The 21,400-nt window shown below is 42.4% G+C and overlaps 1 protein-coding gene across 1 annotated transcript; it reads right to left on the reverse strand.

The window, feature by feature from the left end:
• Positions 1 to 7,480: 7,480 nt before the first annotated feature.
• On the reverse strand, positions 7,481 to 20,865 carry ALDOB (aldolase, fructose-bisphosphate B). Its single transcript, XM_010952954.3, has 9 exons — positions 20,708 to 20,865; positions 16,231 to 16,352; positions 15,211 to 15,422; positions 14,037 to 14,091; positions 12,918 to 13,078; positions 11,954 to 12,037; positions 10,891 to 11,065; positions 10,279 to 10,478; positions 7,481 to 8,008 (listed from the first exon to the last, which is right to left on the reverse strand). Exons 2-9 carry the CDS (start codon positions 16,340 to 16,342, stop codon positions 7,913 to 7,915), a joined length of 1,095 nt encoding a protein of 364 aa, XP_010951256.1. The 5' UTR covers positions 16,343 to 16,352; positions 20,708 to 20,865; the 3' UTR covers positions 7,481 to 7,912.
• Between the last annotated feature and the right edge of the window lie 535 nt (positions 20,866 to 21,400).

Below are 21,400 nucleotides of genomic sequence, written 5' to 3' on the forward strand. Positions count from 1 at the left end.
CCCATTTTACTTACTCTGCACTAGTGGTTTCCAGTCCAAGGTTGCAACTAATAATGAAGTTCTTAGACCTGTTCTCTGTATTTTGAAAAATGCAAAGTGTATGTTTTTGCTACATGCACACTAAAACATTTCTTACGCTTTTTGCTGGAATTGCATTCTTCCATATATGGTTTATCTTGCCGAGCGGAAGCTCTGGCTCTTGTTGACCTCATAATTTGGGGCCATGGTTGTGTGAAATATTCCTCCTAAAAATACCTAATTTTTCACATTCTTGGATGTGAATCTGGAGCAACAGCTCCAAGCTTCAGTAACAGTGAAACAATTCTTGCCTGTATGTACAGTTCATTGCTTATAAAAAGCATAACCAAAAAAGATGATTTTTAAAAAAATTATTAAAGCAAGTCCATTGCAATATTCACTGCTATTTTCCAAGAAAATGATAGAAATAATGCAGAAGGCTCTAGAGAGGGATATGAAGTGCCTAGAAGAGTAGGAAAGGAGAAAGTTAAATCTTTCAAGAGGAGATGATGCTTAAGATGAGACTAAAAGATAAGTACTGGGAGAGAGAAATACTGTCTGACAACAGGGCGTTGTGGGAGGACCTGGTACCTACAGAGTGAGGTCCTGGTTGCTTGGTGTTTGGAATGTGGCAGGAGGGAAGCCTGCCCATAAACAAGAGTTGTCATGCTGAAGAGATGGCTTCATTCTGCCTGAAATTCTGTGGTAAGGTTTTCCATGTATTTTAACTGTGGGGTGTGTGTGTGTGTGTGTACCTTTCCAAATACTACACACACAACACACATCTTGTGATGCCCTCATTTTAACTCGAGGCAATGTGGAAGTGAATAGGAGGGAAAAGATTGGTTCTTGACCTTAGATCTATGGATCTTGTACTCAGAAAACTGCACAAAACAAGGGTTCAAAGACTGAGATATTCTGGCATCTTTAAGGCAATTGGAATGAAAGGAGATGAGCTTGAGAAATAAAGAGTAAGACTTGCTAATTGGATGAGGAAAATGAGGCAGAATAAAGATTCAAGGTGGGTTTGGATGGTTGGTATACCTATTCACTAAGAGGGTGGGGGAGGAGAAAGGTGCACCTGGTCTGGAGTGAGGAGATTAATTACTGAAGCTTTTGAGCATGTAATGTTTGGTTTATCAGTGAGACAGCAGAGATGTCTAGATGTGGGTATGGTGAACAGAGAAGATCTGGGCTAGAAATTAATTTAGGAATTCACCAGTGTTTAGAAATGAATTAAGATTTAAGGAAAGAATAAAGCAAGAAAACAAATCCAGAGATGGAATCCTGAAGCCCACTCTTCTTTAGTGGATGGGCAAGATTCAGAGACCGAGGGAGGAAGGACCAGAAGTATCAAAACCCAGTAGGTAGTGATGACTGTTGTAGGAAAGCAGCCTGGAAGAGTGCTGCGGAGACTTCAAGGAAGGGTTGAAGAGTGTCCTTTAGATTGGATAATTAGAAAGTCATTAACAAGTATAACAGCAGATTCTGAAATTAGGAAGAGCCAGTTTTCAGGGGCTTAAATAGTGTCTGAAAAGTGTAGGTCAGTTCCCAAATACTGCCAGTTCACGGAGAGAAGTTTACTGTTTTACATTCAAATGGTAAAGCAAGGACAACGTAGTATCTTTGTTAAAAAAAAAAAAAAAACTAAATTGGTTAAAGACCTAAATCATATTTATTCTGAAATAATGCCCCCCTTTTAAATAAATAAAGTCCTTTTATAAACTAATAGCAATTTTATGGGATGGTTTGTTGAATGTATGTCTTCAGTTACAAAATAATTGGCAACACTTTCTCAGTTATTCTTACCCACTTAAATTTTACTCATCTGTAAAAAGGAATAAAAAGTAGATTATTTGTGAATATAAAGAGAGATGTAGATTGAGATTAAAGAAAGAAAATAAGTATTTTTCTGTTCTGAACAGATAGCCAGTTGAGGGAGAAGTTGAAGATAAAGGAGAGTAAGTGGAAATTGAGTTATTAGATAAGCAAAAATGAATTCTAGTGCTATTGGAGGAATTTACTTTGGAGGCTTTCTCCCATTTGGGAAAAAAGGAAGGAGGACAGATTTAGTGTCTGGTTGGAGAAAGGGGAAGAAATAGAATGCGCTTAAGGTGATTCAGCTTCAAAAAATTGTCAAATTCATGTTTTGAGAATCCGGGAAGGAAGAGAGGTGGCCACCACGAGGCATAGAGTTGGGAGCATTGTCAGTAGTAAAGGTTTGGAGTAGCAATTAGGGACAATGGAAGAGAGAACCAAACAAAAACTTGGAGAGGGCTTTTGGGGTTTTGTTAAGGGCCCAACTGAAGTAAAAGACTAAACAATAGCATTACTCAAATTCCTTGTGGGAATTAACACATGAAACAATTTTGAAAGAAAGTTAAACTAGATGAAGCAAAATATTAATTAGTAGACATTCTAGGGTTCTCCCAAGAAACAGAACCAATAAACCAATAGAGTAGATGGAGAGAGAGAGAGAGAGCATAGGAATTGGCTCATGTGATTAATAGAGGACAAGAAGTCCCACGATATGCTGTCCTTAAGGTGGAGAACCACGAAGCCAATGGTGTAATTCAGTCTGAGCCCAAAGAGTCCCAAGGACCAGGAGTACTGATACCCAAGGACAGAAGATGGATAACCCACTTGGAGAGAGAGCAAATTTGCCCTCCTTCACCTTTTTGTTTGATTCAAGCCCTCAACAAATTGGATGATGCACACCAGCATTGCTGAAGGTGATCTTTACTCAGTCTGCATATTTAAATGAACATACTTCTCATGTCAGTCCAATGGCTAAGATAAACCTCAGTATCACATGACAATCACTGTGTCCCTGGAACCAAGAAGTACACTCTGACATCTCTGGCTTGTAAATTCCCCCAGGGTAAGACCAGAGCAGGACAAGGGAAAGCTGGAAGTAGCTGCAGAAAGATGACTTAACCTTGTATATCATAAGAGGACAGGGTAGATTTCTCTGACACCTGAGACATTGAGCTACAGCCTAACCTTGGTTGTTGTAAACTGCCAAGTATCAGTGTTTAGAAGATGCTCTACATTTCACTGGGCCACCAAACTCAAACAGCTGAGTCTATGTATGTATGTAAGCCTCTTTTTGAAAATTAGATGTAAAATAATTTTGAATTTTTATGTGTCCCAGTACTTGCCTTTCAAGTTGCAATAAAAGGAGACTTTATTGCAAAGGTGGTAAATAGTTATGCTACATAAGGATAAATTTTGGTTGTTGTTTTCCCCAGTCTAAAGATGTCATGTCCACCCACTGACTTCCACCACCAGGAGGCTAGGACCTATGTCAGATTACTATTATGTACACGTAGCTGGCTCCCAGTTTCCTCCCAATCTTCTGTGTTTTAAAAACTAATTTTCAGCAAGACCCTTTTATTATGTTATTCCCTGATCAAAAATTATTCACAAGTTCCTATTTCTCATTCCTTCAAGGCAAGACTTTTCATAATATTCCCGCCCAATCTCTTTTTCCCCTCCACTGTGCCACTCCACTTGACCTTACCATTTAAATCTAATTTCCCACAGTTTCTTCAAAATATACAGTCTTAGTCAGGACACAGTTAATTCTCTTCACTTCCACTCAAGTGCCTTTGCCATTCATTCTTGAAGAGCCAACTGACGAGGAAGAAATATATTTATTCATGATTTGTGTCTGGCACTATACCTGTGCTAACCTCACAGCAATCCCATTTCACAGATGAGGAAACTGAGGCTTAAGATCCCTAGATCACATAACTAGCCATAAACTGTCTGCAATTCCTCCCACTTCCTTTGATCTCAGAACCTCCCTATGCCACAGTATTTTAGCACATTATTGTGTATATCCCATTTTGTTTCCTAACTGTAGCCTTGTCTTCCTCATCTCAATGGTAAGCATACAAGGACCACATAGTGTCTTTATAGCATGAAGTATACAGTAGATGCTAAAGAATCCTTGTTGACTAATTTTCTTATATGTCTACATATATTGATTCCCAGTACTGAGTGTTAGGCTATTTCAGGAGCCTTAGGACAGACTGTGTTACAGCCAGAAAACCATGTTTATTTGAGTAATGAAAAAAGAGCTGTAACTGGCTGTGGTGAGCTCCGCCATTGCTCCTGTCTCTCAATTCATCCTCTCTAGAAAACACGCTTAGGGAATTGGGAGCATTACATGAGCCCTCTGTGCTCTGTTGAGTATGGATAGTTCATCTATTGCCCTAGAAGTGTGGCAGATACTGTTCTAAAGACAGGTTCACAATTCTTTATCTGAGAGCTTTGAGGGCATGTGTGCTTTAGAAATCAGAATTTTTCATATTTTGGAGAGTAAATATAGCACTTATGCTATGTATTATATAACTCCCTCTACAGGGTCTGAGTCAGTACCTACAATCAGACGCATTAAAACATCTCTGCATCCCATCAAGTGGAATCAAGATGACAGCCTTGAGTCAGGTTGTGCCACCAAATAATTTGCTGCAAACTTGGAAGAAAACTTTTGGTCTTTAGAGCTTTTTGGATTTTAGAATTGTGGACAAAGAATTTTGAACATGCAATTGAAATGTATACTCATTTACTCTCTCAATAATTTGCAGTACTATCCTTTATTTTGAAGATGAAGAAACTGAACCACAAATAGGTTGTATAAGGTGCCCAAGGTCACCTGGCTTGGAAGTGGCAGAGGCAGCATTTGAACCTGGACTGTCTGACTCCAGAATCTGTGCTGTTTAACACCATGAGTTCTGCCTCCCAAGGGGACTTTGCAAATCACACTAGCCTAAGTCTCACCCACTGGTTATGTGACCTGGAACAACTTCCTCAGCACACTGGACACCAGTTTCCTCCACTGCTGCTAAGAATGAAATGTAGATGTCAGCTGGCATCTTTCACCCTAGAACAGCTAGACCAGATGGTCCTGAAGTCCCAGTCCTGCTTTGCTTAAAGCCTACTCCAAGATTTCTTCGAGTTTCTAGAGGCTTATATTCTCATTCTCACTAAAGAGATGTAAATCAGTTTACATTATGAATTGTCTTGGTATTTTTTTTTGTAAAGGAAGATGTGGACTCATATTTGAAACTCAGCCCTTCCTATCAAGAAGACAAATATGTTCAGACTGCTCAATATTTCTCTCCTTCTCAAAAGTCTTTTAGTCACCTCTCCACAATTCCACATTGCCCTAGCTTTCTCCTTACCTTCTCCCTTTCCCCTCCTTTCTTCTCCTTGTTCACTTCCCTGCCCCTTCCTCCCTTCTCTCCCCCTTCCTCTTCAGAGCAAACCCAAATTCTCTTTTTATTCCTCCCAGCATTTAGTAATTTTTTGGTGGCCTGGGATTTTGCTATTTATGCCTTCAAGGTATCATCATCTCCCAGTGAATTATCAAAGTGTTTTATTACACAAAGGCAGTTAGTTCCTTTTCAAAGAGTTCTTTCCCTTTTGCCATCCCATGATGTCCAACCTAAATGCCATCTCCTCCCTTTCTGCACCCAGCCATACTGACAGACTCTCCTCCCTACTTCCCAACCACTGGTCAATGGCATTTGTGTTTCTTGCTTAGCTACTTAAACTTAATTGTCTTATATGCAAATGCCATGGCTACCGTAAAGCTGAATTTTCTCTTAATCACTTTCAATGGCCTAGTACCAGGATTTATTTTTAGTAGGTGTTCAGTACTACTAGAAGAAATCTGACACCACCAACATATTCAATCAGTGATCATACAGTTAATAGGAATTGAAGCCTGTAGCCTCGCAACACTGGTCTTCATATTACTGGGAATGAAGGAAACTACCGGGGTTGAGATCTCAAATACAACTGTAGTGCTTTAGTCAGGAAAGTAAATCAGATGATAGCCAGGGAAAATGCATTATATAAATCCTCACCCCCAGTGAAGTGTAATCCAGCCTTCACCAAAAGACATAAATATCTCAGCCTTGGTAATAAATTTATGCTCAACCCATAAATGAGAATCTAAGAGGGTTTCTTTACAACTTAGGGTCAGTGATGCTGAATAAGCTCTAGAAAAAATTTTCTGGCAGAAGTGGTTTGTCACACCAGGTGTTATCAGCATTTATGACAGTTTAGCACATCAACCACTTGATAAGTGAATGAATGCAGTAAGAAATGCAGAAGAGCTATAGCACTGGTGGCAGAGGTAATGAGCACTGCCTGTTACCCTGTCCTTCCCCTCCTCCCTGGCCATGTGTCCATTACAGGAGAAAGAAGCCTGAATGTATGACCATCAGCAAGTAATTCAATTGCTCTAGGCTTGGTTTTATCAACCATAAAATGAAAGCCTTGGGTTAAATGACCTCTATGGTAGGTTGGAATTGCTTGTAAGACTACATGGTAGTTGTTTTTAGAAAAGTAATACAGGTACATGGAAATAAACACTCAAATGTTGTAGAGGCAAGTAATAAGTAAAAATCTTCCCCGTACCCAGCTCCCAGGTCTTTCTCCTCCGAGGTCCCTTTGAACTAATTGTCTATTCCTCTAAATCATATGCATATGCTTCTATTTCCTAATTTATTTACTCTAAGTAGTATCATTTATCTTTGTACTCTTCACGACAAAGAATTTAGTTTACTACATTCTCCTATCTTTTAATTATAGGTATGACTACTTTAATGATTTATATCCATTTCCTTTATTACTTTAGTAGACTCAAAGCACCATTTCTTTTCTTTTTTCTTTTTTTTTTTTTTGCTAAAGCACTATTTCTTTAAAAAAAAAAAATTAATGGAGGTACTGGAGATTGAACCCAGGACGTCCTGCATGCTAAGCACATGCTCTACCACTGAGCTATTCCCTCTCCCCAAAGCACTATTTCTTAATCCATCAATTTCAAGTACTAACTTTGCACTAAGTAAATTAGTGTTCCCTTTGCTTTCCTTCACTTCTCCCCCTGGAATTTCCCAGCTTTTGTCACTTAAATCATTATTTTTATATTGTCCAAATTTATCATGTTTAAATTCTCTCCTGTAACTATGGTTGTCTTTAACACTCTTTCTATAGGTTAATTCTGAAAATTGGAAGGAAATAAAATATAATTATGTGAATATTATTTACTGCAAAACTAGGTAGTGTACTTGCCTGTGCAGAGGAAGATGCAGTCCTGTGTCACCAAACCTGGGTCACTTGAAGAGGAATGCTCCAAGCATCAAAGTCACATTCTTCTTATATTCCACATTTTGCTCAAAATTATTTTACATTGTAGCTTGCTTCACATTATGAATTGCTTTCATTTCTAAATACCTTCGAACTTGAAATCTAGCTTGGCAGTTCTCAAACTTGGCTGGAGTGTAGCCTGAGCATCTGGGTCTCTTAATTTTGCCAGGTTATTCCAGTGAGTAGCCAAAGTTGAGGATCCTGACCACTAATGCCAGTCATGTCTAGTAGAGTCAGAAGTATTGAAACATACTGAGCCCTTTGAAAGCAAGAGCAGAAAGTAAAACCTGATACAAAATGAAGATTTGTAGAACATTTTATTTCTTTTTTGGTTTCAGCTGTCTCCTTCATAACCTACCACTGCTAAGACTGTTTAATACGATGCACTTCTCTGCACTCAGCTTATGAGGTGTTTCATTGGTTATTTGGATGGGGAACTGATTCTGTTTTAAAGTCTATTCTTTTCTTAGATGGACACTCTGGGGCAGGTGAGCTGGAAATACTGTAAAGAAACTACTGTGTGAAATTTCATCAGATCCTTGATATCCAGACTTACGTTTCAATGACTGATTTTTTTCCTTGTGTCTAAGAATTTAACATGCATTGTGTTTCCAGGATTCCAATCTAATTTTGTCTAATTTCCAGGGTCAGCTGAAAGGCTGTTGTTCCCTTTCGATCCTCCTATCAAGACACCTAGATGTGCGCGAGCCAGGCTGGCTGGCCTCGGGTTCTAGTAGGTGTAGCAGGCTGTGAAGAGAGACTGGGTGGAAGCAGTACCAGAAGAGCCTGTGTGAACATACTGTCCTTTGGCCGCCTGGCAGTTAGCCTAAAAAACAAGTGTGAGAGAGGAGACTGAGTCAGAGCAACCCTGGGCTTTGACTCCCTTTGCTTCCCACTGAAACCAGCTCCACCTCCATGTGGATTTTTCTCCTTAAAATGCTGCTGATACCATCCCTTTCCTTCTATAAAATGTTACTCCCTTTTTTTAAATCTCAGTTTTCTGAGCATTTCTCAGGCAAGCCTGAGGTTTGTGTCAGTTACTGGGAAGGTTTTTTAGTACCAACAATATTGCAACAACAGTGCCAGAAATTAAAGTTGAGAAACTTCTCATTCTTACAGCGATAAGGAAATGGAAATTTCAATCCCAACATGGGGAACCTTGGAATAGCTGTTGAATTAGCCTGCTGGGAAACAGACCAGATGTATGGCTGGGCATCAGGCAGGTGTAGCTGAAGTTTCATTAGCAAAAAACTTTTTTGGAATAAATTTTCCATTTCATACCTGTATTTGTCCATAAGACTATGTAGTTTTTACCTAGTTGTTACTGTAATATCATTTGTTATCATGCAAATTCCAATTAAAGGTGAGTCCAGAATTATGAAACCTATAATCACATTTGAATGCTACTTAGCAGACTCGTGTCTTCAAGTCACAGTTGCTATTTTCTGATCTCTCCAGGACTTATTTCTACATCTACAGTGATTTTCAAAGTTAGGTTTCATGGATCTAAGCACTTGTTAGAAATGGAAATTCTCTAGCTTGACCCCAGACCTCCTCAATCACAAACTCAGTGGCTGGGGTCCAGCCGCCTGCGTTTTAATGTGCCCTTAGGGGATTCGGATACACGCTTAGGCTTGAGAATCACCATTCCAGATGATAAACAGCACCCCTTCTTTCGTGTGGATGGCCCTTCCGACCCCTGCTTTCAAAATCCCTCCATCTTACTAGCTACATCTTCCCACCTCATCAGCCACACACCAGCACAGCCATAGCCATCCTTGTCACGAGGTAAAGCACTACCTCTGAAGTCTCCTATCTCCCTTATGCCCCTGAGATGATTTCTTTAGCTTCTTTAAATCTTTCCTTTCCTTTAGTGCCTCATCACTAAACTGGCTACACCTGATTCCTAGCCCAGCCTCCTCTACCATCAGCAAGCTGAATAAGACTATCACTCAAATTTGGTGCTCTTCCACCTCCCTGTTAAACTTTTACTCTTCAACCCTGTTCTTCCCCATTTAGGTTGATCTGAATCTTCCTGCATGCTTAAGGCGGCTGCTGGGAAAATTTAGGATCTAAGTTAACATCCCACAACCTTACTCTCATTTCAGCTGCACCCTGCTTATGCTTGGCCATAACCTCTGGTCAATTTCCTAGCAGACTACTTCAGTGGCTATTCCAAGTTCCCCACCATAAAGACTGAAATCGCCATTCCCTAACCCCTCTCAACAGATGTCCTCACTTGTCATGAGTGATAAACCACTGCAGACCTGATTCCAAGCTCATTCTGTCTCTTCTTTGCTGTCTCTTCACTCCTAAAACCAACTCTGCCACCTGTATTTAATATTTAGTTTCATGAAGCCCTGTTTCCTCTAAGTCCTTGACCTCTCTCAGTCTTTCATCTCTCCTCTGGCTCCTTCTGCTTTACATTTAAACATGGAAAGCTCTCTCCTATTTGGATAAACTCTAAGTTCCCTGAAGGCAGTGGCTGTGTCTGCTTTGTTCACTGCGGTCCCTGGCTCATAGTAGATGCTCAAAAAAAAAAAAAAAGTTACCCTTTTTTGTTCTCATCTCTCCTGATAACTTTTCTGGGCCTTTTCCTGCCAAACATCTTGAATGAGCACCTTTCCTCTACTGAACCTGTTTTGTTGAAGGTCACTGATAATGCCCCTTAATGCCAATATCAGCCTTTTCTCTGCGTTTACTTTGAATCTTTCCGTAGTGTGTTGTTATTGATCCCTTGACACTTGATTCTGTCTGTTCCCAGAATCCTTGGTTCATCTTAATATGTTATCACTGCTTGTCTTGGTGGCTTCTCTTCTTTATCTTCCCCAAATGAAAGGTGTCCTAGGTTCATTCCTTGGCTCTCTCATCTGTCTCTGTGGAAACTGTCCTTCAATCTGCTGGCATCAACTCTATTCCCAGTGTGGATAATTCAAAACTCTCTCCAGCCTTAGCCTTCCTGCTAAGCTCTAATGCCACATTTTCCAATGCCTGGTAGACAATCTCTGGAGATACCTTCATGGCCTGAAGAAGGCCATGAGAGCCAGGTCCCAGGTATTCACTTGATCAAGTATACAAGAGGTAGTAGCATCTTACCAGAGCCCGCTTCATAAAAGCTTCCTGGGTTGCCTTCTTGTTTGCAGCCTTGCCACCCCAGGCAGCCAGTGCACTGGCCTGAAGGGCCCGTCCGTAAGAGAAACTTAGTTTCCAGGGCTTTGGTAGAGGGCAAAGGTTGATAGCGTTGAGGTTGAGAGTAGCATCCTCTTCACTCATGCCACCAGACAAAAAGCAGATGCCTGGAAGGAGAGAAACCATCCCACTCTGCTAGTCCCAGCTCTGTTCCCTGCTTGGGAAAGCAAGCAAGGAGCCTAAAAGAAACGTAGCATCTCAGTCTTTCCTCTACTTGATTTGCAAAAGGACTGGGTTGGAGAAATTAGTTTGCCCTCGCTGAGGCTAGTTGGGCTAAGGGGAGAAAGGCTTTCATAAATAAGAGGGCAGTCAGATGTTGAGGAAATCAACAGACTGTGTGCATCTGGACAGACTCGGAATAGGTGGTGTCACGGAATGCGAGAAGTACTGGCTGCCCGTGGGACAGCAGAGGTCTGTTTCATGAATAGAAGCAGACTCCTGGACAAGCGCAAATGCTAGTGGCACTCCTTCAAAGAACAAGGATGAAGACCTCAAGTCAGAGAAGAAAGGAAACCTTACCAGGAACAGCTGCAGGAACAGTACGGTGGAGAGCTGTGACAGTGGCCATTGCCACTTGCTCTGGAGTATATTTCTTGGTGCAGGCATGTCCAGCTGTCACCATGTTAGGCTTCAACAGGGTGCCCTCCAAGTAAACATGATGGTCATTTAAGGCCTTGTAGACAGCAGCCAGGACCTGAAGGACAAGAAGTCCAGACAGGTGAAACCCAGAGCCCGCTATAGAGTCACCTGACCTTGGCACTTTTACACCACAGGGATGCAGGATGAAGGAATTTCCATATGTTTCTTGGCCAAGCCTTCCCAACCAGCCCCTAGGCCTAGTCAGAATAATGCACTGCAGACCACAGCCACTGAGCACAGCCAAGCTGGCCTGTCCTTGCTGTCCCTCCCCTAACTGCTCACTGCATGGACCACTGACATGGCTCTGCTTCCTAGAGCCCTTCATACCTTCCTTCTCATCACTCCCTTTGGCCAATGGAGCCTGCCTTGATTTAGTTAGCTGTGAACATTTAAATTGGCCCCTATTCTCCACCCCTGTAGACGCTGAGTGATCATAAAAATGCATTTTAGAGACAGAAGTGTTTTCAGATCTCATTTCAGTCCACCGCATTTTCCAAGTGGAGAACTGAGGTCAGGTTTTATTATGACTCTCTTACTTTCCTACAGATATACTCTGGCTAATTTAGAAAGTCACATGTGAAAAAAAATACTTTCTAATTACAGTTTCTCATAGGAGCCTCATCTTATTTCAGATGTCTTAGTTTATACATAATGGAACTGAGGTCCAGAAAGTTAATGTGACTTGCCTCAGGTCCACAACTGGGAACACGGATTCTCAAGCCCTAGTCTTGGTACTGCAGATCCTGTGTTTTTTCTGCAGTGAGCACACCACTTGCCCCCAAAGAGTAGAAAATTTGATAACTCCTCCTTACCTCCTCAATGCTACATTATGATTCTAACTGAAGAACACTTCCTATATAACAGCTGATATATATGAAGTAACAACTGTTACTTAAAAACAGATTTTTCAAGTGGCGTTAGGATCTTTATATCTGAGACTTACTTTCTCAGTAACATACTGGCAGTGCTCCATGTCATGGTCTCCATCAGGAATTACCTCTGGTTCAACAATGGGTACCAGCCCATTCTAAAAAGGAAAAAGGAGGGGACAGAGTGAAGCTCTGCTCACTGGGATCCTTTCCTTAAGAAGGTATTTAACAGTTGCAACTGGTATAAAATGAAGCCCTTATGGAGAAATACCATACAGGTAACTTAAAGACAATGAAAAGAAATGTAATGGGATGTCTAGTGAGCATTTGTGGCTTAGCTAAAAAAGAACAGTGGGGGGGAAAGTTTTCCTGGGAATGGGGTAAAATAAATGCAAACTTAATTTCTATGTCTTATTCTAGAGACTACTCTAACTACTTCAGAACCTAGCTGTCACCCTTTTAGGACATTCAAGCTTAAATCACTAAGAAAGCTTCCTCTTGCATGGGTTAATTAAAGAATTCAAGCAGTGTTTACAATTCTAATTGGGAATCTCCAGATGCCCACAACTCAGGTAACCCCAACATAGCACCCGCTAAAGCAAATCAGACTTAACTTGGATCCCAGACTCCACATACATTGGAAACTTTAGTATCAGGCGACCATCCTCTAAGAAATTATTTGGATGGGGACTAGATCAGAGCTGTCATCCTTGAGCTGGGGGTTTAAGAGAATCATGTCCTTGAACATGGTGGAGCAAAGACAAGTAAGTGCCTTGGCCTCAAGAGCTATTGCTTTTAAGACTCAGCTCACAGTGCTTTGGTAGAGGGCTGCAGTGAGCGGTGTTTGCCTTTTTTTTGACTCACAGCTGACTTGTGAAACCACATCTTTTCCCTACCACGCCTGGCTACAGCAAAGGTAATGAAAAATGCCACGAGAGAAAAGGAGGGGTCACGTGTGGTTGTACTGAAACTGGAAAGATGGACTCTAAAGAAAGCTCTCGCCTCCTGTTTTTTAAGCCCAAAGGGAAGGAAGAGCACCTGCTGACAGATGCTGGCATAGCGGGCCAGGGTGTTGGCATTTTCCTGGATTGCAAGTTGGGATGGGCAGTGGTTGTCAATCCTCAGCACAGCACGCCATTTCCCAAAGTCAGCACCATCTTTCTTATACTGGGCACAGCGTTGAGAAAGGCCATCCAGCCCTGCAAGTCACGAGAGAGAGAGACTTCTTTGCACCCCTGTCCCTGACCCTGGGGCTGCTGATAAAGTGAAGGAGTTCACCCTTGGCTTAGCTTTCAGTCACAAAGCTTGAGGGACCAAAACATCCAGGCAAAGAAACATTAATTCCAATACTGAGCCAAAAGACCTGGGTTTAACAAATACACTTTTGATTGTATATACTCTATAAGATACTCTATAAGAAGAATAAAGGGAACCAATATTTATTCAGAACTTACTATGTTCCAGGCATGATTCTAGGCATTTTGCACACCTTATCTCATTTAATTATCATAACAACCCTAACAGTTGTTACAGTATTACAACCTAGTAGTCATAACAATATAACCCTCGTAGTTATAGACTCATTTTACAGACTTAGAAACTGAGGCTCTGAGAGGTTAAGTGATTTCTCCAAGTTTGAGGAGCTAAAGAGTGACAGAGCTGGGATTCAGATTCCACTTAGCTAATCCAATGCTGTGGTTTATACTTGTCAACTTGGGCAGTGGTGTGCTATGCAAAACGATCCAAGTCGTACGTGATGGAAGCAGGATTCAGATCCAAGTGTGTCTGATCCCATAGCTTGGGCTCTTTCCTCTCTACTGCTGCTGCTGGATTTTTCTCTAAAATAATATTACCAAGTACAGAGTATCTTCTCTGTGCAAAGCATTGTGGTAAGCATTCATGTACATTGTCTAATTTAATCCCCAGGACTATTCCATGAAGTAGTTATTGTTATCCCATTTTAACTGAGACCCAGAACATTTAAGTGACTAGCCTGAGGGCACACAGTTATTGAGTTGAGGAGCTGAGATTGAAGAACAGGTGTGTGGCTCTAAAACTAGTGTGATATTCGTTTTTGTTTTCCCCTCGGTCACTTCTTGCTTGCCTTCATTTCTGGCATATATTGGCAAGATCCATATCAGTGGGTAATATCCTTACCTTGAGTGCTGGTTTCTTTGTTTGTTCCTGCAAGGGGAGCAACTCCTTGGTCTAACTGTGAATATAAATATTTAACAAGTAATTACCAGGTGTCAGGTGTCCCAGTAAAACACAAGCAGAGCCCCTGGTGCTAACTGGTAGCTCTCATCTTTTATAAACCAAAGAATTAGGAAAGTGTATTAGTCATTGAGGGAACACAATTCAGTCCAAAGCAGAAGGGAAGTTATCTGGAAGGAACAGTGTAAGAGTGTCAACCCTAAGAGGATGGAAACTATGGAAAGCACAGGCCTGGAGCTTTGGAAGTAAGAAGTCATCTGACAGAACCTGGGATGTAGAGGTGCCATAAAAGAGCAGCCTCCTTTAAATTATTCATTCATTTATTGAAGAGACATTTATTAAGCACCTGCACATAACAAGCACTATGCTATTACAGGAGATAAAAGGAAAAAGGATGTAGCCTCTCACATAGCAGAGGCTAAGGTTATGAGCCGTGGAAGGAGACAGTGTGGGCCTGAACTGGCTCCAGTTTTGCCTTGTTGTGGGCAAGTTATACTACGCCTTGTAATTCTGTTTTCTCTCCTCATCTGTAAAAGAGGGATTAATTATGCTGTACAGCAGAAATTCACACATTGTAACTGACTATACTTCAGTAAAAATTAATTAACTAATTAATTAGTTAATTAAAAGAGGGATTATAATTGAGTCTACCTTCAGAGGTTGTGAAGAGGAGTAAATGAGTGCTTGGAGTCCTAAGCACTCAACAAATACTAAGGGTCCCTCTTGAGAAGTTCATGCTGTTTTGGAAGACCTAGTTCCAGCAGTACAATAAGTACTTCAGCAATGATAGCTATCATGAGCTAAATAATAATGACGCGATAGAAACTGTCTTTAAAACTCATTTCATCCTTCTAAGAACCTTATGGGGTAGGTACTATTATTCCCATTTTAGAAATGAAGAAATCGAGAAACAAAGAGACTAAGTACCTTGTAGGAAAGTGGTTGAAAGAAGAGGGTACTGGAAAAGCTCAGAAGAGGACCTGGTTCTCAGGAGGAAGGTGACGATGGAAAGGAGAGAGAACAGCAATCAGATGGTGAGAGTGTCCGCACGTTGGCCCTGCCCGAGCCACTGTGCTGGGAGCGCGGCTGCGGTGAGATGGAGGCGAGATTTATTCACCTTGATTCCCACCACGATCCCTTTTTCCTTGAGGATGTCTCTAAACAGCTTTCCCTGGCTGTCCTTCTGGTAGAGGGTCTCATGGAAGAGGATCACACCCCCGATGCTCTGGTTGACAGAGCTGTCCACGGTGAAGAGGAGTTCTCTGAACTGCCGGCGGTTCTCTTCCGTGTTCTCCACCTTGATCCTCTGCAGGCGGCTTCCCATGGTGCCTACGGCGAGTGGGTGAGGGCAGCATAAGGAGCAAGCCGGGGCTTCCCTGCTGCCCTCCTCCACACCAGCTCAGTGACCCTCACCAGGATGGGCAGCAACACTCTCTTTTCGCCCCAGATCTTCAGAACTCCTACCTCTTTATTTTGTCTCCCCAGGGAAAGACCTTGGTTGCTGTCAAGACTCTGGGGAGGGATGCATGGACTGGGCATTCCAGGGGCAGGGTGGAAGCTGCCATCAGGTCCAAGTGGGTCTGTAAGGCCCTCAGGCCTCTCTAGCTGTCCCCTGGTCCAGCCCTCCATCTCACTGGCTGTACGCACAGTGGAAGGAGTGATGGTGCAGGCTCTTGACTTCTCTGGCTTCTACCATTTTATAGTGGGCCGCAGCCCTGCCACAGCTCACCCTGGTGCCATCCTGAGCTTCTTTCAGCCACAAGCTCTTTCCTGTTCCATGTATGGACACTTCCCTGCTCTCTCTGCCCTTCCTTGGCTGACCTCACACTGACTTCTAACTAGCAGCAGAGGTCTTATCCAGGTTACTGAGTTCCTGACTTTGCTACGGCTTAGATTCAAATGACCTCTGGCAAGTGGCCTTAAAATGAAGGGCTTGAGCCTGTTCCCCTGGTTTTCAGAAACCTGCCTTCTGGAATGGCAAGATTCAAAAGGGCTACGCTTACCGAGTCTTCTGCCCCCACTCCTGTATATATAAACCTTTCATTGCTCTGAGAGGAAAGGGAATGCGATTATAAAGGTGCCTTTGCTAAGTGCAGAATCAAGGGTCTGCTTGTTGTATGATGTTTCTTGCACTCACCTACAGACTCATCTGCAGCCAGGATCCCCTTCCCATTGGCAACAATGCGCTGGGCAGTTTCTGAGAGCTCCTTCTTCTGTTCTGGGGTGAGGGCTGAAAACTGGTAGGCCATGGTGACAGGTCTGGAAAAGAGTGCAGAAGAGTCAGTTGTGAACAGAACTGTGGGTCACTCACATGGATTCATGACCAAGACAGTAGGTGTGCAGAAAAGCCCTGTAGGCTCTCTGACATTTCTGGTCCATTTCCACAACTGGATGAACAAATGAGATCTGTTTTGGGTTTTTTTTTCCCCCTGAGCCTAAGTAGTTCCAATTAGCCATAATGGATGAAGGTGGGATGCCAAATTTCATGGTGATCCTAAATAGAGTGCCTTCCAGAAAGCCTTCAGGATCACTGATACTGAGACTAAACCAGCTAATGAGTGATCCACTCAAATCTGACAAATAGAGGGCATGGCAGTAATTGACTCTGTCTCTCTTCTGTGGACTTCTGGAGCCATCAGGTGGCCTGGATGGCTTGAGGCCAGGACAGTGAGGCTCTCAGCTTCTGTGGTCATCCTCATTTTGCTCTGTTAGACTGCAGTCCCACCAGAGTATTCTCTAGGAGCAAGCCTGAGAGGAGAAACCACCATTTGGCCTTGAATTTAACCTCCCTTCAGCTTTGGGACATAGAGGGTGGGGTGCAAGTCTCCTTTTTCTTATATTCAACCACCTATAAGACCATTTGGGGTAGATGGGAAGATTTTCCCTAAGTGCCTCTGGGCCAGAGGTTCCCGGAAGCTCTAAGGATGCTGACATCAGATATTGATTCCTGCTCCAGTAATTCTCAGGTTCACTGCTTTGGCAAGGAGAGACTCTGGCTCCAAGATCCCCTACCCAAGCAACCTCTTCAGCAGTGGTCATCTGAAAGGGATCATTGATCCTGTTTGGCTGCCACTTTGGGCTAGTCTTGAAAATGCAAGCTCATAGGGCTCTCATCTTAGATGTCAGAAAAAATGCTTTTGCATAGGTTGGATTATCAAAGAAAAAAAAATGGAAGTGAGGATTACCTTGAGCAATTTCCTATTCAACCCTGGTCTCTGCCTTTCCCCAGTCTCCTCTCCCCTCATACACTCATACAAGGGCAGATGTCCTGTGTCTGCTTTCCATTTCCTGGAAGCTAAGGGACACCTCACTTCTCATTAGATCCACTCGACAATGAGGTAACCAGGACAGGTATTATCTTCATTAATTAGTGAACAAGCCAAGACTCAGAAAAGTTAACTGAATTGCCCAAGGTCCCAGCTAGGATGAGGCAGAGCCCTCCACCCAGTTTTACTTCTCATGTCAAACTGATCTTTTCACATTTTCTGCCTCCCTTCTAGGCATTCTAGGTTCAGCACTCTATCCCTTGATACAAGAAGTCAATGGCTACTGAACCAATAATTCATAAGAAGGTATAACTGATGTCACTCTTATTGGGGCTACTCTCACTTTACACTTAACTCCACAGAACAGAACCACAAATGCCATCACTGGGGTACCAGGATAGGCTAGTGGGCAACGATTTCTAGAGAAGATGATTTCCCAAGACCCCTCACATCCCAGCCACCTGAATACAGTGTCTCCCCAGTTTACACATTAGTTCCTAAACTGTAGACAGTGACTGTTAGCTTTGGCTCTGACTTTTAGACCGAAGTGCAAACTTTTTCTTGCAGTTTAGATATTTGCACAAAGGAGTTGACAATTATCAAAAAACAAAGACGTTTTCTTAATGAAACAAAAGGAAAACATAGCCCAATAACAGCAAATGATCATTTATTGCCAAGCACTTTGCTAATTGCTTTACATGCACTATAAAATTTATTCTTCACAATAATCTCAGAAGGCAGCTGGACTTCCCCCAACTGTGTAATAGATGAGAAAATAATATAAGACAGTTTAATTATTTGTCCAAGGACAAACAGCTAATAAGGCAGAAAGTTGGGATAAGGGGCAGGACTCCCTCTTAAAGAAAGAGTGAGCTTGGCGAAAGAAATTGGCCTTTGGATGACTCCAGTGTCCTTGATGACGCCCCCGGAGTGCCTGGTGATGACATCCCAGAGGATCCTCAGGCTGTGGACCATTATCCACATGCCACATTACTACTTCATAAATATCTGAATCATTCACACAGAAGTAGATCAGACAGACCTGGGTTCAAGGACCAGCTCTGCCTCCTCCTCATTGGCCCCACAGGCAAGGTGGTAACTTCCCTGAGTCTAGGTTTACTATGGATTAAATGGCTATAATATTTGCTCTGCTTGTATCATTGCCCAGTGGTCAAATGTGACCTGTGAGCACACTACTCATTGTATTTGCTCAAAATATATTTGTTGAATCGCATGATAAACATTAAGATGGTTTATAAAGCATTATGAAAATGTCAGGCATCGCTAGTTCTCTCCTTTTCAATTTTTAAAACAATAATTGTTCACTACCAAGCTATTTTCTTCAGTCTGTGTGCTGACTCAACCAGAAAAAAACAGAGAAAAGGTCAAATTGAACCAATACTGTTAACGGGAAGTTAAACTTCTACAAAGGGATTAAAGTTCTGCACCACATCAGCACAAATGTTGCTTCTCTGTTAATCATAAAACAGGGGCGCAGGCCAACGTTCACCACCGGAAGACAGGAGGCCAGCTGGGAGACAGTGATGATAGAGAATGATTTCTGTGTCCCTGGGCTTCTGCTTACTGAGGTCTCAAGCCAGCTTTTTAAAAAGTGGAAAATTGTTCACATTACATGATAAAGTAAAAAAAAAAAAAAAAGCAAGTTTCAGAAAGGTATGCAATACATAGTATCACTGTTTTTAAATTAAAAAAAATGGTATACACACATACTGTATTTGGGTCTATATAAGCGGAGAATAACTACACTGGGGTTACTTCCGGGGAATGGAATCGGGTGGGGTGACTCACAAATCACTCTATGGAGTTTTTGTAATGTTTGATTTCTCAGTGAATGAGCTTACATAGGCATCTTTTACTGTACATAATATATTAACAAATAGACAGTAAACACAGAAAAACAGAACTACAAGTGACCTCAGAGATATCTGTACCAACCCTGCTAACTTTAGAGATGGAGAAACTGAGGCCCAGAAGGAATATGTCTGATGCCCCTTCTAAGTTGTGATTGTAAATCACATTCTACTAGCTTACGACTTGGAGTCCTTTTTCCAGTCCTTCTTCAGCAAAACAGCAGATGAAACCCTACAGTATAGTTCTTTCTACCTTCCCCAAAGAGATTCTGTGAAAAGATAATAATTTGTAAATTATCAATATTTAATTCCTGGAGAAATAGAAGGGAGTAGAGAGTCCATTTGCTTCTCCATGTACAAGGCAGGTGGATTTTTCAAGAAGACATGAGGGGCTTATCTACTGAAAGCCTATGACAGTTAGGCAGTGCACACAGCACTTGTACACACAGGTGCAGGAAGATGCCCACAACTTCACTGTATATCCTGATACCACAGTGACAAACGCAGTGAGGTGCTCCAGAACAGCCTGCCCCCTGGTGCTTTTGGACACACGTGGAGCAGCTCAGAAAAAGACCTGAGTGTTGCTCTTTCCTCTAAACTATGCCAAAGGAGCTCCTAGGTTTACAGCAATTACACTCCATTTCCTGCCCCAGCACCTCAGGTCTAGCCTGGGCAGTCCCCAGATGTGCATTAGCTAAAGTAATGGTGGCCACAGAGCCAGAGCCCCTGCTGGACCCACACTGGCTAATGGAACCCCAGGGAACTACTTACAGAGAAGTTTATTTTAAAAGGCAACATATCCTCACAACATGCCTATTCTTCAGCTAGTAGAACAAATGCACCAAAATGCATTAGCAGCTTTTGATTCCTAATATCTTAAGCTGCAGGATCTTCAGAGTAGAAAATGTTATGGAAGGTAGCAAACAAGGGAAGAGTTTGACAATTGGTAATCAAATGACGACTATGCTCTGCAATGCCTGTTCCATTTTCTTGTTTGAGCAGTGGGTGAAGACAAAGGGTAAAATAGGCCAAGAGTTCATTTCTATGACAAAGAAATATCAGCGCTGGTACTAGTCGGTGTGGGCAGAAAATGAAGAAAATGACACAAGGCGATAGATACGTAAATAAATCATCTCACCGGAACAAGCAGTTGTTATGGTGAGAGCAGAAATGAGCAGGAACCTCGAATACTGAGTTGAACCTAACCAAATAGGAACATTCAAGCTGTTTTTCCTAAGCCAAGGACTCAGAAGAGCCCGCATACAGGTACCACCGGTACCAGGCATTGCCACCGCTCAGAGAAGCAGGAGAGGTAGGGAGAGAAAGCCATTTCAGCAGACCATCACGTTTCCAGCCACCATTCAGTTTTTCCTGAAACCAGAAGCACACAAACTTTCCCCTCTCCGTGCTTAGTGCTGTCACTAACCCCTCACTCCCGGGTGCAGTCCCGGTAGGCAAAGGGAGTCCTTTTACTTACAGTGTGAGAGAGCAGAGTCCTCTCAGATATTGGAAGCTGTGGAAGAGACAGCAGCTGCCAAACAGGATGAATCTTCAGGAACACACAGTTTTTATAGACTTCTCATCAAAGCGTTTTTTTCTTTTTAAGTTTTACCCTCCCCTTCCCACCCTGTCCTCCTAGGGAGGTGTTTAACCAGTAACTCTGATTGGCTCGTAAACAGCCAGTCCGTCTAATTATGCTCACACACTCTTCGTACTCAGAGTGTTAAAGCTGTAAGGGATGTCAAGAGACCATGTAGTTCTTAATCCAGACTCTTCACATTACAGGTGTGGAAAAGGAGACACAGAGGATTAGGGGAGTCCCTTCAGTCACACAGCGAGTGAATGACTGGGCTGTGGAGGCCACCAAGGGAAACTGGGAAGCGTGTTAGGTTAGCTCCAGCACCTACTACACACTTAACCTTGGTCAAGCTTCTTTTCACTTCTCTGAGCCTGAATTTCCTCCTCTGTAAAGTGAGATCTGAACCTCACAAGAGCTCTAAATGAGTTTGTAAAGTGCCTGCACACAGTAGGCATTCAAAGATCCTTCCTAGTTCCCCCAGAGGAAGCTGGGCACTGATGGTTTTAATGTCAGAACATAGTGTCTTTTACTCTCTTCTCATTCTCTCCTAACCTGTACATTTTTGTCTTTAAAGTTGGAAAAAACCAGAAT

The sequence above is a fragment of the Camelus bactrianus genome, chromosome 4 (genome assembly GCF_048773025.1).
Source record: "Camelus bactrianus isolate YW-2024 breed Bactrian camel chromosome 4, ASM4877302v1, whole genome shotgun sequence".
Classification (NCBI taxonomy): domain Eukaryota; kingdom Metazoa; phylum Chordata; class Mammalia; order Artiodactyla; family Camelidae; genus Camelus; species Camelus bactrianus.